The sequence below is a fragment of the Dasypus novemcinctus genome, chromosome 1 (genome assembly GCF_030445035.2).
Source record: "Dasypus novemcinctus isolate mDasNov1 chromosome 1, mDasNov1.1.hap2, whole genome shotgun sequence".
In the NCBI taxonomy this organism is placed as follows: Eukaryota; Metazoa; Chordata; class Mammalia; order Cingulata; family Dasypodidae; genus Dasypus; species Dasypus novemcinctus.
This window is the reverse complement of record NC_080673.1, coordinates 112,825,696-112,851,605: the sequence shown is the minus strand read 5'-3', so window position 1 is coordinate 112,851,605 and position 25,910 is coordinate 112,825,696. Positions and strand designations below refer to the sequence as shown.

The window sequence follows — 25,910 nt, the reverse complement described above, 5'->3', positions numbered from 1 at the left end:
CTGTGTCTGCTCATCTTCCTTGTTTCTTTTTAGGAAGCCCCGGGAACCAAACCCGGGATCTCTGATGTGGGAGGGAGGCACCTAATCGCTTGAGCCACCTCCTTTCCCAGTTTTCTTGTGCCTCTCATTATGTTTTTCCTCTTGTAACTTTTGTTGCATCATCATGTTTTATCAGCATGCTTGACCTGCCCGTCACACCAGCTTACTGTCTTCTTTAGCAGGCCCTGGAAACTGAAGCACGGACCTCCCTTGTAGTAGGTAGGAATCTATCTCTTGAGCCACATCCATTTCCCTCTTATATTTTTTTGTTATCAACTACAAGAAGTTAATAATTTTGGTGAGTCTCTCACGGTCAGTGGCTGAATCCTTTTAATCTCTGCATTTTCAGGAACTGTCGCTCGGCTGGTTACAATGTAGATGTTTTCAGTAATTGTGAAGACACGCTATCATTCTCTACTTTTTGAATTAATAATAGATCCAGACTTCTGACTTATAAAATGAATGGCTAATTCTATCCGAAAATAGTGGACATCCTTAGGTTTGTACATATTATGTTATAATCTTCAAAACCCCAGTAAACTTCGTTGAAACTGAATCTTAGAACCTCACACTAGAATGGTTTCTGAAAGCTTTGTCAGTTCTTGCTGACATTTTGATACATGATTGGAAAAAAAAGATTAAATAAGCAACAACAAGCTGAATAAAAGTAATCATAGAAATGGTGTTTAATTATTTTATTGTGAGAGTACTGGGAAACTTTAAACTGTGAGTGGCCATCCTATAATACATAATCAGATAGAAAAAGTTCACCATTCACCATGCAGAAAAAATTTCTTTATATAAATGAGCATTGTATGTAGTGATTTTTACAGAGAATTGTGTTTTATTCATTTATTTAACTTTGATTACACAAATATTTCCTGATTAGCCAATGTGTCAAATACCAGGTAGTATAAACCAAACCTTTGAAAATTCTGTAACAACTCTGTTCTAGCATTCTCTTTAATTCTATTCTAACTTTGAAAAATCTAAATAAAATACTGCTATATCATCCATGACTTCTAATTTTTCTTCCCTATTTTATTCTTATTGATCTTAAAGAAAATAGCCATAGAACATATGGATATGTTACTGGTTCAATGGAAACCTTTAAGAATTATTATACAGTATGCTGCTGGTTGTGGGAATAAAATAGAAGATTAATGAATCATTGTATAATTATAGGAATGATGCTTTTCTGCATTTGCTTGCTTGTTTTTCAGGGGAAATGCAGTATTACATAGTGATTTAGACTATAGTGACACTGCATTCTTTTAAATTTCAACTCTGTCCTTTGTTCCTCAACTTCCTAAATTGTGAAACGGAGATTATAATAGTACCTGCCTCAAAGAGTTATTGTAAGATAAAATGGTTTAAAATATATGAAGCCCTTATAATAAATGATTCAATAAATGCTATGTAAATGTTAGCCATATTATATACATGCAAGTCATGTGATTAGTGGGAAAAATCATCTTATCCTACAAGAGTGCTTAGGCTACTTCTTCCCAGACTCACTTCTTACTATTTAACCTTGAGGAAAGTTATTTAACTTATTCTGCCTTGGTTTCCTCATATGTAATATAAAGAAACACATTATACCTACCTTTTAGACTTGTTCATGGTTTGAATGAGTTAACACATGAAATGATTAGCACAATGCTAGTTCTGTAGTCAGCACTCAAGAAATGTTAGCTGTGATTATTTATTATATCATTTTAGATATAAGATGGAGCTAGTAATTATATATTATCATTCCAAATGGCAATTCCAATCAATGAAAATACATATGAAGACAAGTAAACAATCAAGTGTGATTAAAAAATATGTTTTCTTTACTAATTATTCAGTGATTTAAAAATTAAATTATACTATTTGTGTATAATCAGCTTTGAATGAAATTAACTGAGACTATAGTTTTTATTTGTATCTTTGCCTGACCTTGGTGGCAAATGCCAGGGAAACTTGTTACTCAAGTTACATTGTGTAGGAATCTTGTCATATAATTAAAGAAATAATATATTTATAAAAGCTATTGAAATTCAGTACAAGTCCCAAGAAATGTTTTCATAAATACCCTGAGCTATATTATAATATTAATTAGCATTATTATTTCATAGGTCTTGTCTTAGTTTTCCAGGGTTACTATAACAAAATACCTCAGACAGATACCTTAAGCAATAGGAATTTATTGGATGGCAGTTTGGAGGCTAGAAGTCCCAAATCAACATACTGGCAGGCCGTGCCTTCTCTGAAGTCTGTAGTGTGGCTTGCTGGCAATCAATCTCTGCCTCCTGCACGTGATGACCTGCCTCTTTTTGTCTCCTCCTGTATATTGTACTTCTGTGTCTATAATCGCCTTGCTTATGAGGACTCCATTCACACCTGATTAAGGTGCATCCTGATTCCTTTTGTCATCATCTTAATAAAACAATCCCATTAGAAATAAGTTTATAACCACAAGAACAGGGATTAGAACTTGAACATATCTTTGTCAGGGACATGATTCAACGACAGGCCCCTGGGTTTTGAAAAATGGAAGCAAATTTAGACAAACTCATTAACAAAGACTATTATCCTAGATTTCTATTTTCAGAGTATTTTTAAATTTGCCTGTTTTGCACCTTTGGAAAATCACCAACTGTAATATCCTTTCTGACATGTGTCTTCAACATAAGCCTTGCTGAAAAATGCATTTCGAAATGCATTATTTTCAAATATTAGCTGACTCTCAACTAAAACAAAATAAATATGAGCATGTGTTTTTGCACACAATTCGCTTAAAATTTTAACCACTATTTGAAAAATGTGAAACAAGTTGCTATACGGCATGTTGTAGGAACCAGGCTCAAGCACGACAGGGACTGTCAGCAAATGACTGCTTTGTTATTTACACAGTAGGAAGAGTCCAGAAGATCAGGGAATGTCCCAACATGGCTGGTCTCCCAGTGAGGCCAACTGCTTTGGATACGGTAGGTGGATGGCAGCTCCCTACATATTATTTCTTGTCACGGAAGAGGAACGTCTGTGCTGCCCAAGGTCTGGGTATTTCTAAAACCCATGGTGAGGGGGCCCTGCCACTGAGCAAAAGGCATGCATCCAGCAACCTTTGTATAGACTTCCTGTCCTGTTAAGCAGCTGGAACTGCTTGGTTTCGAGGTCAAGGTACAGTCTGGCTGCTCCATTAAACATGGAGTGTCTCTCAGACTATGAAATGGAATCATATTGAAATCTCTGCACACAACAAAAAGGAGAGGGGTAGGCAAGGACTAGTCTTTGAATATGTCCATGACTTCCCCTGCAATAAGCATGCAAATTACATAATGGAGTTATGCATCTTAAATTCATTTCACTATTTTTACATAAAATCTTATGCATACTAGTCTTACTTAATCCTAAAATAGTTTTTTGATTACTTTAGTAACTAAAAAAAATTTACCAAAATTAGTTTCTCTTAATTTATTTTATTTATTTTCTTTCCAGATCATTTTTTAAAAATGTATAAGCAGGATTCTCATACACCACTCCACCACCAACACCTTCACTGATGTAGAGCATTTGTTAGAATTGATGATAATGCACTTTTTTGTAATTGTACTATTATATAGTAGTTACCTTTGTTACAATTGATGAACAATTACTAAAATAGTACTATTAACTATTATCTATAGATTTTGCTAGGTGTATTTTTCACCAAATACCACACTATTATTAACACCTTTTATTAGTGTTGTACATTTGTTATAATTCGTGAAAGACCTTCTTATACTCATACTATTAACTATAGTCCATCATCTACAATAATGTTCACTGTGTCATATAGTCCTATGTTTTATCATTTAATTTTTGTTCTAATAACATGTATGACCTGAGGTTTATTCTTTTAACCACCTCCACCTATATAATTCAGTGCTGTTAGTGACATCCACAAAAAATGCTACCATCACCACTATCCATTTCCAAAACTTTATAATAAACATAAGGATAAATTCTGTACAAAATAAGCATAAACTCTTCATTCTTTACCCCCAATCTATCCCCTGGTAACTTATATTGAGATTCTAACTCTATGATTTTGCTTATTATAATTAGTTCATATCAGTGAGATCATACAATATTTGTCCTTTTGTGTATGGCTTATGTCACTTAGCATAATGTTTTCAAGATTTATCCATTTTGTTGCATACATCAGGACTCTGTTCCTTTTTATGGCTGAATAATATTCGAATATTTCATGCATGTCCATTATCAAGAAATATGCCTATTTATTCTTCTATTATATTCTGACTCTTTAGGAGTAAAAGAGTAGAGTTCTATATTGAGGATACAGTACTACTCGGTTTTGCATTTACACAACCCTATCACTAACACTGCATTGTTGTGAAACATTTGTTACAAACCATGAAATAGCATCGTCAAACTGTTATTACTAACTATAGCCAGTATCTTACATTTGCTGTGCTTTTCCCCCAATCTACCCAGTTATTAACACCCTATATTAGGATTATACATTTGTTATCATTCATAAAAGAACACTGTCATATTTGTCCTGTTAACCACAGTCTATCTTTTACCAATGTATTATGCAGCCCCATGCTTTCTGCAGTCCATTCAGAGAGGACACTCAATGGCTCTCATTTTTATCACAGAGTTGTGCTGTCATCAGCACTGTCAATTTTAGAATGTTTTCATTACTCCAAAAGGAAAAATCTCATACCCCTTTTTACCCCCCTATAGTTGTGTCTTAGAATTGATGTTTCTTTTCCATTGCTGCAAAAATGTTAAAATATTACTGTTGACTATTGTCCATAAGTTACATTATTTCTAATTTTAATGCTTTGTAAAACAAGAACATTCTTATATTTATACTATAGCCAGAATCTTCATCCATCACCTAAATCATTATGCTATACAAACCCCAGATTATTCTCTAGTTTCCTTTCAATTGACATTGATGTATACCCAACTACCACTGTCAGCCAAAATCTCATTTATAAATCAGCAGTGTTAGTTATACTCACTATAATGTGTTACCATCAACTCCACACTTTTACAAGAAACCTTATTAAAAATTCTATATAGTTTGAGCATCAGGTCCCATTCTCAACTCATATTTTATTTCCTAGTAACCTATACTCTGGAGTTTACATCTGTTTCCTCATTGTATTTAGTTCATATTAGTGAGACCATCATAGTATTTGTCCTTTTGTGTCTGGCTTATTTCACTCAATATAACAGCATCAAGGTTCAGCCATTTTGTCATTTGCATCCCAATTTCATTTCTCACATCTGAATAATATTTCATTGTATGTGTATACCAAATTTGTTCAGCCATTCATCAGTTGATGGACACTTGATGTGGTTCCTTAGTTTAGCAATTTTGAATAATGCCGCTATGACTATCAGTGTGCAAATGTCAGTTTGTGCCCTTGCTTTCAGTTCTTCTGAATATATTCCTAGAAATGGGATTGCAGGATTATATAGCAGTTCTATACAGCAGTTCCATATCCAGCTTCTTGATGTATTGCCAAACTGATGTCCACAGAGACTGCATCATTCTATACCAGCAGTGATGGAGTGTTTGTATTTCTCCATATTTTCTCCAGCACTTAAGAGTTTTCTGTTTCACCTTTTGGTTTTTAACAATGGCCATTCTATAAGGTGTGAAATGGGATCTTATTGTAGTTTCGATCAGCATTTCCCTCATAGCTAGTGATGCTGAACAGTTTTTCATGTGCCTTTTGGTCACTTATATTTTCTCATTGCAGAGGTGTCTATTCAAGTCTTTTGCCCAGTTTTTAATTTGTTTGCTTCTCTTTTCATCATTGAATTGTATGATCTCTTTATATAAGATGGATATCAAGCACTGTCAGATATGTGGTTTCCAAATACTTTATCATTGAATAGACTCCCTTTTTACTTTCTTAACAAAGTCTTTTGAAAACAAAAGTGTTTACTTTTGAGAAGGTTCCATTTATCATTAAAAAAAAAAATATTTCATTGTCCATGCTTTGGGTTTAAGGTTGAAGAAAATACTCCCTACCACAAGATATTGAAAATGTTCTCTATATTTTCTTCTAGAAGTTTTATGGTTGTAGCTTTTATGTTTGGGTCCTTGATCCATTTGGAGTTAATTTTTATATAAGGTGTGAGAGAGGAGTCCTTTCTTTCTTTTGGTTATTGCTATCCAGTTCTCCCAGCAACTTTTGTTCAAAAGACTGTTTTGAACCAACTGGGTGGGTTTGACTGCCTTGTCAAAAATCACTTGACCATGGATGTGAGGGTCTATTTCTGAGTTCTTGATTTAGTTTTATTGATCAATATGTCTTTCTTTATGCCAGTTGCATGCTGTTTTTACCACTGCCACTAAGTAAAAATGCTTTAATATCAGGAAGGAAGAGTTCTCCAACTTTGATCTTCTTTTTAAAGACATTTTTGACTATTTGGGGCCCCTTATTTTTCCAAATAAATTTGATAATTTGCTTTTATATTTTGGTAAAAATGCTCTTGGGATTTTTGTTGGGAATATGTTGAATCTGTAAATCACTTAGGATAGAACTGACATCTTAACTTTATTTAGTCTTCCAATCTATGAACACAGAATGTCTTTCCATTTATTGAGGTCTTTTTCTGGTTTCTCTTAGCAGTGTTTTATAGTTTTCTGAATCCAATTCCTTTATGTCCTTGTTTACATTTATTCCTAAATATTTGGTTGTATTAGTCACTATTATAAATTAATTTTTTCCTGACTTCTTCCTTAGATTGCTCATCAATAGTGTACAGAGGGAAGTGGACTTTGCCCAATGGATAGGGCACCCGCCTACCACATGGGAGGTCCGCGGTTCAAACCCCGGGCCTCCTTGACCCATTGGAGCTGGCCCATGCACAGTGCTGATGCATGCAAGGAGTGCCGTGCCATGCAGGGGTGTCCCCCGCATAGGGGAGCCCCATGCACAAGGAGTGCACCCCGTAAGGAGAGCAGCCAATCATGAAAGTGCAGCCCACCCAAGAATGGCTCCGCACACACAGAGAGCTGACACAACAAGATGACGCAACAAAAAGAAACACAGATTCCCAGTGCTGCTGATAAGGATAGAAGCGGTCACAGAAGAACACACAGCAAATGGACAGAGAGAGCAGACAACGGGCGGGGTGGGGGGGGCAGTTGGGGGAAGGAAAACAAACAATAAATCTTTAAAAAAATAGTGTATAGAATCTATGATATTATTTGGTATTAAATCTTTTTTCAGTGCTTGGTAGAATTCACCTGTCAAGGTATCTGGCCCTGGGCTTTGGGAGGGTTTTGATGACTCTTTGAAACTCTTTACTTGTGATTGCATTGTTGAGGTCTTTTGTTTCTTTTTGGGTCAGTGTAGGTTGTTTGTGTGTCTCTAGGAATCTGTTCATTTCAACATTTTCTTGTTTGTTGGCATACAGCTGTGCATAGTATCCTCTTATAATCTATCTTATTTCTGTGGGTCAGTGGAAATGTCTCTCCTCATTTCTGATTTTATATATTTGCCTCTTCTCTCTTTTTGCTTTTTCAGTCTAGCTAAGGGTTTTCCAATTTTGTTGTTCTTTTCAAAGAACTAACATTTGTTTTTGTTGATTCTCTCATTTTTTTTCATCTCAGTTTCATTTATTTCTGCTCTGATCTTTATTATTTCTTTCCTACACCTTGTTTTGGTATTAGTTTGCTGTTTTCTTTTTCTTTTTCTAGTTCTTCCAGGTGTGCAGTTAGATCTTCAATTTTAGCTCTTTTCTTCATTTTAACATAAGCACTGAGGGCTATAAATTTCCCTCTCAGCTCTGCCTTTGTTGTATCCCATAGTTTTTTGTATGATATGTTCTCATTTTCAGTTGTCTCAACCCCTGTATTTGTGGATTTCACATTATCATTCAATCACTGAGACCTTTTTCCATTTTCCTCATTCTTTTTCTGTTCTTCTGTCTTTTCAAGTTAAGATGTTCTGTCCTTGATTTCACTAATTCTGCCCTCCATCAATTCAAATTTGCTGTTATATGCATCTAAATTATTTTTATTTATTTATGTATTTATTTATTTATTTATTTCTCTCCCCTTCCCCTCTGCCCTGGTTGTCTGTTCTCTGTGTCTATTTGCTTTGTTTTCTTTGTCTGCTTCTGTTGTTATCAGCAGCACGGGAATCTGTGTTTCTTTTTGTTGCGTCATCTTGTTGTGTCAGCTCTCCGTGTGTGTGGCACCATTCTTGGGCAGGGTGCACTTTCTTTCATGCTGGGCAGCTGTCCTTACAGGCGCACTCCTTGTGCATGGGGCTCCCCTACGCGGGGGACACTCCTGCGTGGCAGGGCACTCCTTGCACGCATCAGCACAGTGCATGGGCCAGCTCCACACAAGTTAAGGAGGCCCAGGGTTTGAACCGTGGACCTCCCATGTGGTAGACAGATGCCCTAACCACTGGGCCAAGTCTGCATCCCCTAAAATTATTTTTAATATCATCCATTGTGGCTTTTATTCCCATGAGTTCTGATATTTTTCTTTGGAGACTTTCAAATTATTCTTCATTTTCACATGTGGCTTCGTAATATTCTTTATCTCTTTAGTCATATTTTCCTTCAACTCCATGAATTTATTTGTGTATTTGTGTGATTGGCATGGAATAATTGTCTTAAATCCTGCGTATCACCAGGGTTTTTGGTTTGTATCTTTGGTTGGGCCATATCTTCTTGTGTTTTAGTATGATGTATAAATTTTTTATTGATTTCTAGGCATCTGAATATGTTGGCAAATTTACTCTGGTGGTCAATTTCTCTCTCTTGTCTGGTGGTTTGGTTTCGTGGCTCTTCTTTGATTTTTCATTCAACTTATTCTATGTCTTTAACATTGCCCAGCTTAAGTTATCAAATTAGGGCCAGGGCCTAACTAATGCATTGGAGACCAGATCAAGGGACAAGAGACACCTAAAAGTGTTTTTTCTCCTTACAGTTTCCCACTCAGTCATTACATGGCACTCTTCAGCTACTCTTTCCAAGGAGGTGACTCTTTCACCCTCCATTGTTTTTGGTCTGGCCTGAGCCAAGATTCTAAGCAGGTTCTGCTGGCCAAATTCACTGAAGAGAAATCACTCTCTGTCCTGTGCTACACTCTGTCCCTTCCCAGGGAGGAAGACATCTCTTACCCTTCTCACTTGGCTCCAGTGAGACACAGGCTTTATCCAGGCTGTTCACCTTGATGTTTGGGTATGGATGCCATTTGTATCCATAGCAGCCTGTAACTCATGTTTTTCATTTTGGCTTCTTCTCCTCTCTGTCCCTCACCCTCTTGGGGTGTATACAGCAGTCTTCTGGTCAGCAGATTCCCATAGCTGGTCCCTCAGACACCTTTTTGCCCTTCCTTAATTGTTTTTGTGTGAGGTTAACCCTGCCTATCTACCTCAACACCATTTCCCAGAAATTTCTTCTCATCTCTAATGTATTTTTAATGTCTGCTACTCCTGCCCTTTCTCCAGGGCCACCACTTCTGAAGTGATGCAGCTGCTCATGTAGCTTCTTTTTATTTTATTTTATTATTATTTTTTTAGGAGATAATGGGGATTGAAAACCCAGGACCACATATGGAAAGCATGCACTCAACCACTGAGCTATATCAGCTCCCCTCATGTAGCTTCTTAATCAACATGATGCCAGTCAAAAGAAAGGTGACAGCACCCTGCAATCAGTTCTTCTAGGCAGACTTGAGAGCACAGAGGGTGCTATCATTTTGGAGCTCCAGTTAATTTTTAACCATATTATATTATAGGGAACCTGGATATGAAATTTCTGTTAGTGATTTTTATTGCTTCTCAACATTTTTAAAAAGAGTAAAGTACATATAATAACACTGTATCATGTATAAATGAAATGATAAATGGGGAAAGATCATATACTAAACCTGTGACGGCATTGGATCTTCCCATTAAACATACAATTGATTCATCTTGCAATTTTTGCAAAAAGTCTCAGAAATTTCCAAGATTAATATGAGGGCATTATGAGGGTAAAAATGAAAGTTTTTCTGTCTTACTACTAACAACATTGAGCAACTGCTTGGAAAATACTGCCCTGAAAATGCTGCATTGCAATTTTTGTTTTTGTTTTTGTTTTCTTATTAGGAACCTTTCCCTGAAATTAACAAAAGAAGTTGATCAGGAAGGCAGGTGTTCCCATATCAGCCGAATGCCCAGCAGTCCCTCTGCAGATTGGCCCCTACAAAGTATGGAAGAAAATGGAGGCATAGATTCTCTGCCATTCAGACTGATGTTACAAGACTGCACAGCAGTCAAGACGTTATTATTAAAGATGAAGAGAGTTCTTCAAGAGGTAATGGTTTATTTTAAGATTAATGTTTTTCAATGCTGGTAGATAGTAAGGTCTGTGGCCTGATTAGACATATCTGTATAAATAATTAACTGCATGTCATTGGGCCAGGTCAGAAATCCTCTTTGAGCTTAGCTTTTCTCATAAGTTAAATGAGGGTTTGGAATTTTGAGTTATAAGGTATTCCTCAGCTTTAACATTCTAAGATTCTATGAAAAAATTAAAAACTAACTTGAGGGAGTGGATGTGGCTTAAGGGTTGAATGCCTGCCTCCCTCACAGAGGTCCCGTGCTCGGTTTCCAGTGCCTCCTGAAAAAACTACAAAAACAAACAACAGGCAAAACAAATGAAAAAACCGTCTCGAGGAAGCCAGTGTGGCTCATTAGTTGAGTATTGGCTTCTCACATATGAGCCCCCATGTTCAATCCCCAGACCCCGATACCTCAAAAAACAAACAAACAAACAAAAACAACCTTGATGTCAAGCCTGGTCAAAATCAAGAACAAGAATGATCATCAGCTATTAACTTATGTTTATATATTATTATAAAGCCATTGAGGAACCTATTAAATGGACTTCACTTTAATGATACTGGCGCTTTATTTATACAATCCCAAGAAAAACTAGTTTATCTTTTTTTTTCCCCAATAATGAATTTGAACATTTGACTGATTTGTCCATCAAATACAGTGGCCCCCTCAAATAGTGAGTTAGTCAGGAAAATGTGTAATAGGATTCTTTCAATAGCAATCGGCTTGCACTACAAATTAGGACTTTGTATTTTGGGGCTGATTGTCAAATATTCATACATCATTGACTTTTTTCTGTATCTGACTATATGATTTATATGCTGACAACATAAGTATTTTCATGAACACAAATAAATAGCTTAGAATCTTTTAGCCCTTTTGCTTGACATACAGTCTGACCATCTATGTACAAGGCAAATTTAATAATAGTTGTTATATTAAGAGATGGTACTCTCGAAGTCTACAATATTCAGGTATCCAGCTTTCTATTTCTTTTTTTTGGTCTTGATTTTGGTAAAAAAAAAAAAAATCAATATAAATAAAAAGAAAGTACGCAGAACTGACAAGAAGTATCAAAAGCTTTTCTTTGGGTAATTTTTTATAATTTTAAAATATTCAATATTCACTCTACATCAATGTGCAGAATTCATTGAGATTGTTTTTATTGTCCCATCTGCTTTTATTCATTAAAGAACATTTGAAGAAACTGAAGAAAATTGATTTTAAAAGCTGATTACTGTGAGCAATAATTACACATGTCGGTGCAGCCTAGTCAGAGAGCGGGGGTCTTAACACTTTATTGTAAACAAGCAACAGCAATTTTATTATATAATTAACATAGAGAAACTTTTCTAGTAATAAGATATTTATAATAGTTGTCTTTAAAGCAAATTACCTATTGAAATGTTATTTGGGCCAGGAATTTTAAAACTGCAATTCACATTTCATCATAAAATATGAGTTTAATCCCAAACTATTCATTTTAGATTAAAAATACTTTTTGTAACATGGAAAGTGAGTGTTTATTATTATTTTATGAGCTTATTTTTATTATGCATAGTCCAACTTTTATACATGGGTCATATTTTTACTGCAGGAGAGCCTTATTTTCTGACTTTAAAGATTTCCTTGGAAAGCTCTAATTGTCACTTAAATTACTCTGCCTTTTAACAAAACCTTGTCCATATTGTCAGTATTGCCTTTACTGATTTAATGTAAGTTAGCCTTGATACTAGGTTCTACTTTTGATACTTTAAAATGATGTTTAACATTTATTCCTTGCTAAAACTATTTGTGTAAGGTGTTACATATTTAAAACTTTTTGCTATTTTTGTTACTGGCTAGCTACATTAGGCAGTATTAAAATATTAGCTCATCCCTGCTTTATTTTGTCATTAACTGGCATTATTGAGTGTTCTGCCCACTTTTTGTGTAATACATAAGGTTTCATCAAGTAGTTCATTCTGGTAATTACTAATCCCTCCATTTTATGTTATGTCACCATAACAATATAAATAGCACTAATCTTCTAAGCTAGTTTTGGGAATCATATTTTTTATGCTTATTTATAATGTGTGCTTTTAATAAAATATAATTGTGAAAGTGAATTTAAGAGTGTGCTTGCATATGAATTACCTGGGGTCGGAGCCAGATCTGGAGACTTAATAGGGTCAATAGTTGGACCCTGAAAGATTCTACTTCAATAAGCCTGGTATTTAGCCCAGCATGAAAATGTTGAAGGTTCTCCAAGTATTTCTTTTGTACATCCTGGAAAATAAGCACTGGATTAGGATATTGTATTATTGACTTATTAAACATCCTGAAATATTCTGATACTTAGATTCCAATTCCAAATTGCTTTCAAATCTGCCTATATCTCATCTTTCAAGTGATTCTGCATCAGTGATATTCTAGTTTACTGCAATAAATTTGTAATTGTTCTTTGTACCACCAATCCACTTTCCATGCTGCAGTAAGATCTCATTTTCTAAAATGAGTATCAGACTGACTTACTACCCTGACAATCCCTTTGATGTTTTCTCATTGTCCTTAGAAGTTCCTCTATAGCTTTTTTAAAAATTTTTATTAATGTCCAGTATGATCATTATTTTTTATTTATTTTTTAAAGATTTATTTTATGTATTTCTCGCCCCTTCACCCCTCCCCCCCACCCCCAGTTGTCTGTTCTCTGTGTCCATTTGCTGTGTGTTCTTTTTGTCTGCTTCTGTTGTTGTCAGCGGCATGGGAATCTGTGTTTCTTTTGTTGCATCATCTTGTTGTGTCAGCTCTCCATGTGCGTGGTGCCATTCTTGGGCAGGCTGCACTTTCTTTCATTCTGGACAGCTCTCCTTACGGAGTGTGCTCCTTGTGCGTGGGGCTCCCCTATGCGTGGGACACCCCAGCGTGGTACAGCACTCCTTGCGTGCCATCAGCACTGCCGTTGGGCCAGCTCCACACAGGTCAGTGAGGTCTGGGGTTTGAACTGCAGATCTCCCATGTGGTAGGTGGACCCCCTAACCACGGGGCCAAGTCCGACCTACTTTTGTTCTATCATTAAAGCACTTATACTTCCATGTTGTAATGGTTGATTTAGCCTTCTGTTTTCCCATGAGGCACTAAGGTGCATGAAGAACATGAGCTTGTGATCTTGTTCATCATATCTGCTAAACTTGGAATATATTTGCAGTTTAATAACTATTTATAAACAAGTGAAAAATATATATATATTTCATTCCATTTCCTGCTGTTGAAAGAATTTTTATTGGAATTAAAAAAACAAACTTGAGTACCAGCTGGAATAATTATCAAGCTTAGTATGTGGCATATTCTTTCACCAGTAAACAAAGTGTAGAAGATACACTTTCTCAGAATGTGAAATAAAGATGCATTGCAAAAATTACTAGATTCGATTTAATCAAGGCCCTTACATATGTATGATAAAGACTGTAAGTAGATGAGATAATTCCCTGTAGCCTTTTGGACCTTTTCATGGAATACAATGGCTGTGGTGTGCATTAGTGCTTTTTAAATGATCTCATAAATCTTCAAGATTGAAAGAAAGGCCTCGGGGTTTAGAGAGACTTTTTTTCCATATATTCTCACTCTTTTCAAACATTGAGAATTTTGTTCTGACCAAATGTTATTGCAATTGTTTTTATAAATAAAAAGGAATAAATAGAAATCATTATAAAACCATGAAGCAGTAAATAAAATCATTCAGTATAAAACTGTTGTTCTGAAACTTCTGTTACTTCTTTTTGCTTGTGCACATTGTATAGTTTTCCTAATTGTGTACTTCTACTGATATCTTCCATTTTAATTTTGAGGTGGGCCAAGTATGAATTTTCTGAGTGGAATCTCACATTCCTAATTTTGTACCACTTCTTTGAAGACCAGTTGTTATTATTAAAACATACATGCATATTCCCAACAACTCCAAACACCAACTCCTTTATTTATATATATTTATATATATATATATATATGTATGTATATGTTTTTATATATATATGTATATATTTTTTTTAAAACTTACATTAGGTCCTTAGAAATTCTATTCTTGTTACTTTATTCTTTAGTTTTAGTGATAAAAGAAGTGACCATAGTAAGGGAGGGAAACTACAAAAAAAAAAAATTAATCCTCTTTTGCAAATTTTTTTTTAGTTAATCCCATTATTTTACATAAGGAAATAAATTTTTAATTATTCCTTTTAGCTTGCTCTGTTCTCTGTCTGTCACTCTCATGTTATATAATTTATTTCTACTGTAGGCTAACTGACAAGAAGGCTACTGGGAATATCTCAAGTACAAATGAGTTATATAGTTACTACTAAGATAAGAGCTAATAAGAATGTACATCCAAGGTTGGTTGTAGTCCTCTGCCTGTCCATCAACCCCAACCACTGCCCTATGACTTTTTAATTTATATTTAACAAATAAGTACTAGGAATGCTCTTAGCAAATTTCCTGAACCATGTCAGGGCAATAAAAGGTTAGATAAATGTTATACGAACAAAATATTGATAAAATAAGGTAAATCTGTTCTAATTATATAGCTGGATAAATAAAAATCAGAGGCCTTTAATTCGAGAATCAATATAATTTACAGACCCATATAGTTGATACAAATATTTGAATTGTGGAACATTTGGAAAAGACCATTTATTGAAGAATTCTTACCCATTTTTCCTTTTCTTTTCTCAAAATTTAGTTATATCTAAACATAATAATAATAGAAAACATTCAATGATAAATTTCAATGTGAACCTATTCTTTTTAAATTTTTAAATATAATTCATTATCATAAGACAAAATTTGGAGTGTTTTGAAATTCATCATTCATCCTTATTTGGAGAGAATATTTTAAGGGATTGTTTTTAGCACATTTAAGTGAAAAGATTTCAAGAGCTATAAAAACAATTTTATAATCAACTGACACCTTTCTATCACATTTCAAAAACAAAAAAATTCTATGCAATAGGAGCTCAAGCACTGGAACATTACAGAAATTAGAAGTAAAAGCAGGGGGGTGGGGTTGAATGGGACCTCACATATATATTTTTAATGTAATATTATTACAAAGTCAATAAAAAATTAAAAAATTAAAAAAAAAAAAAAGAATGTTTATAAATGGAAAAAAAAAAAAAAAGAAGTAAAAGCAACATTGAAGACTCCTATAAGTAAGGAAGTGCACCCAAAGCAGGTGTTTGCCCAGGCAAATGGTAGATAGAAATTGAATATTTAAAATTCTCTTCCTATTTATCTTTTGAAAATAACAAAACCATAAGCTTTTACTACCTGCTTTTTGTTTGCTTTGTTTTGCTTGAATGAATGGTTTTGGTAAATAGTGTGCTTGCATATGTTCTAACAACCACCTCCTTTAAAATAAAATTTAAACCATTTTCTGATTTCCATGGTGAAATACTCCTGCTATGGCTGATTTTAATTTAACAATTTAAAATCACTGAACATGAGGTTGGAAAGAGATGAGCACCATCTACTACTGTGAAATGGTGTGCACCATGCCCAGCACAACAACAGGTTTTAGACCTAAAAATATATATATATATATATATATGACCTATTGCATGATTTTAAACTTCAAACTTATTGGCTGAATGTATCATTTATCAGCCTTTTTAATAATCCAACTACAGGTTTTAAAGGAAGCAGTGCTGGTACCAATTTCTGATAATTTGTTCCATGTCAAATATTTCTTATCTTTTAATAATCACGATAACAAACTAGGTAATTTTATCAGTTTTTGCTGACATTTTGACATGCAGAAAATACTGTGCAATTACTAAAATGCTACTTCACTTGGGCTGCACACAGAAGTGTGCAGTTTATGGTAAAGAAGCTCATAATGTATTAATATAACATGATAGAGGAAAGCTTCCTTATGGGGTTCACCTGTCTATCACATTTTCAAAATTAGGATTTTGAAGAAATAGGGGAAGCTGGATATTTTCCTTATGTGCCTAGAAAGATACAAATTGTAAATATCATGAAGTACCTACATTTTTAGTAGATTGGATTATAAATATTTCAATGACATTAGAAGGTAAGCATCAACAGATATTATTATTTGGGATATATGTTGTATTCCAGATTTTTCCTTTATTATAAATGGTGCCAGTGTGAAATTCTTGAGAACAGGACTTCCTGAACTATATTGATTCTACAAATGTATGCATGAAATAATTTTCTTGATTATTTAACCCCAACATGCATATATTCATTAATATGTAGAATACAATATTTATTATCTAGTTTCTCAAAACACAATGTATATATATTTAGAATGACATTTATTATTGCATGAGGGGATATAAATCCTTACTTTAAATCTCAATTTTATTTTAAAAATTTGGTCCATTTTATCTGATAATTTCATTATTGTTTTTTCCTTGTAATACGGCTTAGAAGAGAGCTCATCACCGTTTTCTCTTCTATTGTACTTGCATAACAGTATTTCTGCAAAATACAGTTTCTTGCAGGAACATCTTTTTAAACCTTGTGTCCATTTTGTAAGGGCTACTTTAATTCAAATAGAATAATAGAAAGTTTATGATTCTGGTAATAAATAAGTAATAAAGAGAAAGTCAATAAAATAGAAAACAGACAAATAAAAGGGAAAATTTTAAAAACTCAGACTGATTCTTTGAGAAGGTTAAAAAATCTGAGCAAGATAAGAAAAAAGAAAGAAAAACTGCAAATTACCAATCTCAGCAATTAAGGGGAAGAAATCCTACAGACAGTGTAAGGATAATAAGAAAATATTATAAGAAACTTGATGACAGTATATTTGAAAGCATAGATGAAAAATCAAATCCCTTAAAAAATATAACTTCCCAAACTGGTCAAAAGAAATTGAAAATGTGAATGCCATATTTCTATTAAAGATATAGAATATTTTATTACAAACAAACAAAAGAAAACAAAAAGCCTTCCCAAAAAGAAAAATCAGGCCTAGGAGTTTTCACGGGTGAATCCTATCAAATTTTTAAAAGAGAAATAAGACCAATTTTATGCAAAAATTTTAGAAACTAAAGGAACAAAGTATAGATTTCACCTTTTTTATGTGGTCATTATAAGCCTTTTAGAAAAATCAGACAAAATTCATACAAAAAAAAGAAAATTACTTACAAATACTTCTTATGAACATAGGGTCAAAAGTCTTAAAAAGGTGTCAAATCAAATCCAGCTGTGACATATGTGTGAGAGTATGTGCCTGTGAGTATGTTTATAGATAAAGAGTCATCTATAGAGAGAGAGATAATGAGAGAGTTGTTTACTGGTTAGTTTTATACAGGAGCACAAGGATTGTATATCATTTGAAAATCAATCAATGTAATCATGTTAACAGACTAAAGAGAAAAATATACAATCGTCTTAATAGATAAAAAGCATTTGAAACAAAAATCAACATTAATTTAGATAATAAATAAAAACTCAGCAAACTAGTAATAGAAGGAAGCCTCTATTCCTACAACTAATATCCATATTTAATGGTGCAAAACTGAAACTCTCCCTTTAATGTTATGAGCAAGGCAAGAATGATCATTCTTGTCACTTTTATTGAGCTTTTGCTGGAGTTATTAGCTATAAATAAGTCAAGAAAAAGAAAAAAAATTAAAAATTGGAAATGTAAAACCAACCATTTTGGCAGATTCATATCTCTAGTGAGTCTACAAAAAATTAATTACATATCTGGTAGGACTAATAAGTGAATTTAGCAAGATCGAAGGATACAAGTTTATAATGAAAATTATGTATTGCTGCATAGCAAATTACCTCCAACATCTTGAGGACTAAAACAAATAATATATATAGGAATTTGAGAGCAGCCTACTGTATGGTTTTGGCTGAAGCTTCTCATAAAGTTTCACTCAAGATGTCAGCCAGGACTGCTGTCCTATGCAGGCCAATCTCACTTACATAGCTGTGACTAGAGAATTTGGTTTCTTCAATGCTGTTTATCTGAGGACTCAATTTAACACATGGGCCTCTTCATTGGGCAACATGGCAGCTGGCTTTCCATAGAGTATAAGATCCAAGAGACAGAAAATAAGATGAAATACACGTCTTTTTATAACCCAATCCTAGAAATAACAAACATTCATTTCTGTACAATCTATGGCTACAAAGACGATCCTTGGTTCAACACGGAAAAGTACTATACAAGGGCAGGAATACCAATAGGTGGAGAACATTTTGGTTTGCCTTGGAGGCTGGCTACCATAATTTCCACTCTGGCTCCCAGTGATTCATCCTTCCTTTGTGCAAAAGACGCTTACCCCTTTCCCAAGCCAACCAAAATTCATTCTATTACATCATCAGCATCAGCTTAAAGTACAGAATCTCATCATATAAAGCAATTCCAGGGATAGATGAGGCTTTCAGGTACAGCAATGCAAGTACTGTTCTCCACTTGAAGACCTGTTGACTAAAGAGAAAAGTTGACTGCTCTCCATACAGCCAAGATACAATTGTGGGATAGACACGTCCTATTGCCTATAATCACTTCTCAAAAAGACAGAAAATGGAGACACACAGGAGTCTATTCTATAACAGTTCTGAAATCCAAACAGGCAAAGATTAGCAGTTCTTTTTTAATTAAGTTCTCAAAACATGGGAACAATTCTCTATGGTTTTCAATTCTGCACTGTGTAGGTTATTGGTTGTCCCCTTTCCTATAAATTTCCTTTAAATTTAGTACAAGTTTGCAACTGAATAGTTTCCTCATCCTTATTCTTGCCTATAGATGTTGGTATCAAAAGGCCTTTTTAAAATTTTGTACGGTCTCTGACCTTGTAAGTCCTAACTGGAAAAGTTTTTCTGAGAATATCACAGTCTTAAATTTGGGTCTCTTGCAAATCTGATTTGGGATTCACTCTATTAGAAAAAGCCAAACCAAAAAAATCTCTTCAAGAGTAAGCCCTTCTCTAACTTAAAACATTTAAGAAACAACACTTTTAAGCTTTTAAAATACTTATTGTTTGGTTGAGAGAATCTTCGAGGCACACCTTGAAACCTTAGCAAAAGGCATCTTTTGTCTGACTTACTAGGTTCTCTGAGCACCACATTTGGTCTTTCTGAATAGTCCTAAGTCTATTAAAGAAATTTCTGATGTGATACATTTCACTTCATTTTATTTTTTAAAAAGACACTTAGATTACATCAATATTACATTAAAAAAATATAGGATATTCCTATATGCCCCACTTCCTACACCTCCAACATTTTTCCACATTAACAAACATCTTTCATTAGTGTGGTACATTCATTAAAATTGATGAACACATTTTAGAGCATTGCCACTAAGCATGGATTATAGTTTACATTGTAGTTTGTACTCTTTCCCACACAATTTTATAGGTATGACAAGATATATAATCGCCTGTATCTGTCATTACAGTGTCATTCAGGAAATTGCCAAGTTCCAAAAATGCCCCCATATTACACCTATTTTCCCCTCTCCCTGCCCTCAGAACCTCCAGTGGCTGGATGGGTGGTATTGCACAGTTTTTTAGTTACCTTGGCTGCCCTAGCAAATACCATTCAGTGGGTCAGCTTAAACAATGAGTATTTATTAGCCCATGGTTTTGAGACTAAAAGAAAGTCCAAATCAAGGCATCATCAAGGTGATGCTTTCTTCCTGACGACTGGCATTCTGGGACTGCCTGCCAGTGATCCTTGGTTCTTGGCTCCTCTGTCACATGGTATTGCACATAGCATCTTTTCTTGGCCTCTCTCTTCTCTTTTGGGTTTTGCAGAACTCTTCATGGGGCTATATAACTTGATTTAAAAAAAAAATACAGAAGGAAGACAGGAAAAAATAATTTAGTGACTCTTTGCTAAGTAATTTCAAATATGATTTTCCCTTGAAGAGATTAGAGAAATAGATAGAAATTCTTCTTCAATCTCCACTCCCACTCCACTCACAAAGACTCACTGGAAAATATATATTATAGTGGTTACAAACACAGGTGTTTTGGAGTCATAGAAATCTAGGTGTGAATTTTACCTCTGCTGCTTCATAACTGCTGCAAGTTGACTCCAATATTTTAGTCTCTATTTCATCATCTGCATTATTAATACCTTCTTCTTAGGGGAATTGTACTAGATCCCTTGGCTGGTGAAAACAAATACCATGAAATGGGCCATGTTAAAAATGAGAAGCTGTACGCTCATGTTTGGAGGCTGGGAAAAGGTCCAGATCAAGGAGTCATCAAGGCGATGTTTTCTCCCCATACTTGGCAAAGCAAATGGTGTTTCCTGGTCTGTCTCTTCTTCTCCAGGTTCTGTTGAATTTTAGCTTTGGTCTGCTCCCTCTGTGGCTTTCTCTCTCTCTCTCTGATTTTCATTTTCTTATAAAGGATTCCAGTTATAGGATTAAGAACCATCCTGAATGAGGGGGCACTTTCCTTAACTGAAGTAACCTCATCAAAAAGTCCTACTTACAGTGGGTTCACACAAACAGGAATGAGTTAAATTTAAGAACACGTTTGTTCTGAAGTACATATAGCTCCAAACCACAACACCCCACCCTCTGGACCCGAGAAAGACGTGTTCTTTCTATATGCAAAATCCATTCATTCCATCACAATACTGCAAAGGCTTAAGTCATGTCAGAAACAATGCTTAGCATAAAGTATCACTAAATTGTCTATGGCTGTGTTCCGTCCTGGGACATAATTCCCCTCCATCTGAAGACCTGTGGAAACTAAAGAACAAGTTGTCTGCTCTGATATACAATGGAGGAAAAGCATAGGATATACCTCCCCATTCCCATAAGGAAAAATTGGACAAAAACAGGGGTTACAGGTTCCAAGCAATTCTGAAACCCAGCACGGCATACTCCATTTGATTTCAAGGTCTGAGTGTTATCTGTGAAACAGTGTTTTGTCCTCTAGGCCTGATGAAGTGGCAGCCCCATCTCTTCCAAGGGTTTGCCCAATGGCCACACTCCCCAAACCATGAAGTGAAGACTCTACCCTCTCCAAGCATCAGGATGGTGGCCAGTCTCTCTGTGAGCATCAGAAAGGATCTACCCTCTCTGAGCACTGGGGTTTGGCCAAATTCTCCCTATGCACAGGCACAGACCCCACCTTCTCAACGACTGGACTTGGCAGCCAGGCTTTCTGTGAATGACAGGGAATAGGCCCTACACTCTCTGAGCACTGGAGTGGCAGCACGTTTACCGAACAAAAGGGGAGGAAGGCCTTCCCTGTCCAACCTCCAGGGCACACTCTCACTTTCCACACACATTGGGGGGCTTGCTCTCTTGGACCAAGGAGATCTCTTTTATCCAGGTCTCAGCTTCTGTGGTTCTGTCCATGAAGCCATGTTCCCTTCAATATGCACATTCTCTGTCCCTCTTAATCTAGGCTTGGAGTGGCCCTGCTCATACAAATCTTGAAAAAAACTTGTTTTTTTCTGTGGTTCACAGGGGGCCCCATAATCAGACAGAAGGACTCTCCACAGATCCTTCCTGGATAAAGGTATTTTGAATCCTACTTCCACAGAAATTGCTAGTTGTTTCATGGAATATTATTCTCTGGAGATTTACTTCATGAAAAAGCTCAGAAGTTTCCAAACCATCACTTTCTAGTTTCTTTGTGGCCAGGATTTCACTTCTCAGTTTATCTCTTTCCTTCTGCATTTTACTATAAGCTGCAAGGAGAAGCCAGGTGGTACATTTCACATTCAGTTTGGAAATCTCCTCAGCTAAATATCCAAGTTCAGAACTTTCAAATTCTGCCTACCATTAGACATCAGAACTCAATTTCACCAAGTTCTCTGCCACTTCAAAACAAGGATCGCTTTTCCTCCAGCTTCCAGTAACACATTCTTCATTTCCTTCTAAGATCTCATTGGAAGTACTTCTAGCACCTATATTTCTATCAGCAGTCTCTTCAAAGCAATCAAGGCCTTTTCTATCAAGCACCACATAATTCTTTCAGTCTCTACCCATTATCCAATTCCAAAGCTTTTCCCACATTTTTAGTAATTGCCATGGCAGCAACCCTCAATACAGTACCAAAATCTTGTTTAGTTTCAAAGTCTTTTCCAGCAAATAACATGAAATGAATTAAGTCAAACAATGGGAATTTATTCACTCATGATTTGAGGTTGGGACAAAACATAAATGAAGGCATCAGCAGGACAGTACTTTCTTCCTGAAAATTGTGGCATGTCAAAATAAAAATGGACTAGGATCAAGGTGAGCAAGCTTTTGATTATTGGACATAGAATTCTTCCCTAGTATATGTACTTACATTATCTGCTAGTCATGAGTATCATTTTATATATTTTTTTTATTTTTGGCATGTGAAAATTCATCAAAATTTATGATCTTGTTTTTTTTTTACATAAGACCAAAGCGAGAATTTGGCCACTTTGACAACCTTAAAGCGGACTCCATGAATGTCACAGAAATATGGAATGCTTCACAAATTTGGATGTTATCCATGTTCAGGGGCTATGCCAGTCTTCTCTCTATCATTCTGGTTTTAGTATAAGTGCTGCAATAGTGAGCACCAGGACTATCATTTTGATTGCTTATACAGAAACAAACTGCATCCCACAGTTCTAACAATAAATGCCACTCTCATCATACCTGATTGCCATGTTTATCCACTAGTTGTATTTTAATCATATTCAATAATTAATCAAACAACCACTAATATGGTTTTGTTATGCATGTCTGACTTTCAATTTTCTTCATGAATATAGCATTAATGTTTCAATTGAAATACAACTCACACACTTTTGTGTAATTTGATGGGCAAAATCTGGTATCATGAATTTCAGGCTACAACTTAGCATATATAAAACAGATGGCGCCCTACAGGATCTCTGGGGGATACTTAGAGTATTCGGCACTTATGGTGGAGAAGGGAAGGGAGAGAGCAGAGAGCCACTTAAGCAAATGGTACTGTGAAAAACCTGTAATTGTGTTACTCTCAGACACATTTTTACTGAAATTGTGTTTTGTTGTGGTTTGAAAATCAGAATCAACGACATATATAACTACAGTAAAAATGCCTATTTTTAATCACCGAGTATATAAAAGATGGTGTGACAAATTTAGATAACATAATGCAGTTGCTTAGGAGAAGTATAAACTTTAAAATATTCACATTTACAGATGAGCAAAAATGTTTTAGCATCTAGTGACTTGTTTAGATGGAGAACAGCTATTCTTTAACCATATCATTCTACCTTGGTGGAAATGAAAACCTGAGAAAATTAACTATTGACTTTATTTTAGCTTAGATTAAGTAATAGAATGCCAGATGTTTACTCTTTCAAAAATGTTGTTATAAGCTGTTATTGGTTTTTAAAATAAAAGTTGAAAATATATTGAGGACGAGCTATCAATATAATAGAAATAACAATATTTAGGACAAATACAATGTGTAAATACCAATAAAATATATTCATTTGTATTGTTCTCTTCGATACCCTGGGCTTCTGGGCAGGGTAGAGAAAAGAAAGAAGCTTAAAGAGAAGGATCTTTAAAGATTTGCTTTTCTTAACTTGAAAACATGTGAATACAGTTTTGCTGTCTTTGGTTTACATTAGAGGTCAGTAAACCTTTTCGATTAAGGACCAGATAGTAAATATTTTTGCTTTTGCTGGCCACATAGTCTATATTGCAACAACTCAACTAAGTAGTTACAGTGGGAAAGCAGCTATACTACATAAGCAGATGGTTGTGGCTGGGTTCCAATAAAACATTATTGATGGAAACAGGCTTGTAGGTCCAATTTAGTATGTGTCCTAGTCCTGTGATCCTATACTACTGCAGAGACATTGTATAGTTAAGAGCATTAGTTTTATATAGAATATAAAGTCAAAATTCTATCTCTTTTACTGAGTAGCTGACTGACCTTGGAAATGTTACTTAAACTATGTGCCTGTTACCAGATCAATAGAATGGAATAATATTAACATATCATATAGCTTTTTTTGACAACATTAAATATGCTAAAATATTAAAAATGGGTTCAACAGTGTCGGGTGCAAATTAAGTGCTTGATATGTATTAGTTGTTTCTTTTTTTAAAATATGAGGGCAATAAGTTAAAGAAGTAGCATCATTTGCCATTAGACAAACATGAATTCAACTCTGAGTTCCACAACTACTCAGTAACTTTGTTTTATTCAGTTTTACTCAATTTTTTGGTCCACCTTAGGTTTCCTCACATATAATAAGAGGTTACAAATTTTGATAATTTTCATCGTGGTGAAGATTAAATTTAATTTGGATCTGGCAGTGAAAATATAATAAATGTTTGGTCCCTTTGCTTTCCTCTTTCCCTTTAAAAATAACTTACTCTAACATAAATCCTCAATTTCTTACTAGATTGAGATTTGATCCCTGATTTGATATGACATTCCTGATTCTTATTTTCCCTAGAATTGATCCTTGATTTCGATATTCCTGGTTCTTCTATGCTCAAGACTGAAATTCTGCCCCCAGAGCCCAGATTGGTTGCAAGGATTCTTTTGTTGGTTCACAAAATTCCTAAATACTGCTGTCTACCTTTCTAAATCTCTGGTCAAACCACAGGGTTTTATAATAAATTTTGCATAGGATATCATTAAATCAACAATATGTCCAAATATAATACCTCTCTTCAAATTTAAAAATATTTCCAAAATTCTGTTTTTAAGTATTCACAAATGTTTAGTGAAGAAAAGGTCAATTATAATTTTCCCTGATGGAACTCTAGGCTACAGAATTGTTTTCCTTATCTTCTGTTTGTATCAGTGTACAAGCAATTTTAATTCATCTACATCTTCCCCAAAACATGTCTGTTTTCCCCCAAGTCTATACTAAGTAGCACTTTCTCTCTCTGTGGAAGGATCTACCATTTATAATTTTTAAATTTAATCAGGTATTATAAGATGAAATTTAATTATAATTCTCTGTGTTTTCTTAATTAGAATATGATATATATTTCTTATTTGGGATTTGTTAAAAGTTCACAGTGAGCGTATTACTTTTTTCATCGTTGATTTTTTTTTTTTTTTTTTGGAATATCTACCATGGTTTTGACACATGGTTAAAAAGCCTACTTTGATAAGATGTGGCCTAATTCAGTATCTGAAAGTTCTGTGTCCAAACATTTCTCCATTGTTTTTAAATCCTAAACTTGTTTTAAAACCTAAGACTGATTTTCTAATATTGGAAGGTTTCCTCATATATACTACGCATTCTTGATAAAATGTATATTTTATTTAAGTACTTTAGCAATTTATTTTGCTCAGTCTGTGTCAAAATTTAACTGCCACTAGAGAGATAATTGCACCCTGAAAATGTTCTTGAATTGTTTCTCCTGGGCATTTCTCTTTACTTAGTTGACATTCAAAACCATCCAGCTTCCTGGCAAATTGTTTAATATCTGCTAAAGCTGTAGTATTTCCCTCAAGAAACCTTCAGAACCGGGAGCATTTTTTCTTCTTGTAGTGAATAGTGGGTAAAGGAGCAGTT

At 34.7% G+C, this 25,910-nt stretch overlaps 1 protein-coding gene and 1 non-coding gene across 11 annotated transcripts in view; one reads left to right on the top strand and one right to left on the bottom strand.

The window, feature by feature from the left end:
• CCSER1 (coiled-coil serine rich protein 1) overlaps positions 1-25,910 on the top strand; it is a 1,483,327-nt gene that overhangs the window by 499,163 nt on the left and 958,254 nt on the right. For all 10 annotated transcript variants that reach the window (XM_058295427.2, XM_058295480.1, XM_058295424.2 and 7 more), the window contains one exon: positions 10,170-10,377. In XM_058295427.2, the coding sequence (XP_058151410.1) occupies positions 10,170-10,377 (208 nt within the window). The remainder of the gene's footprint in view (positions 1-10,169; positions 10,378-25,910) is intronic.
• Positions 22,843-22,949, bottom strand: LOC111763173 (U6 spliceosomal RNA). The gene has a single exon (XR_002796090.2). It is a non-coding gene; the product is annotated as a U6 spliceosomal RNA (small nuclear RNA).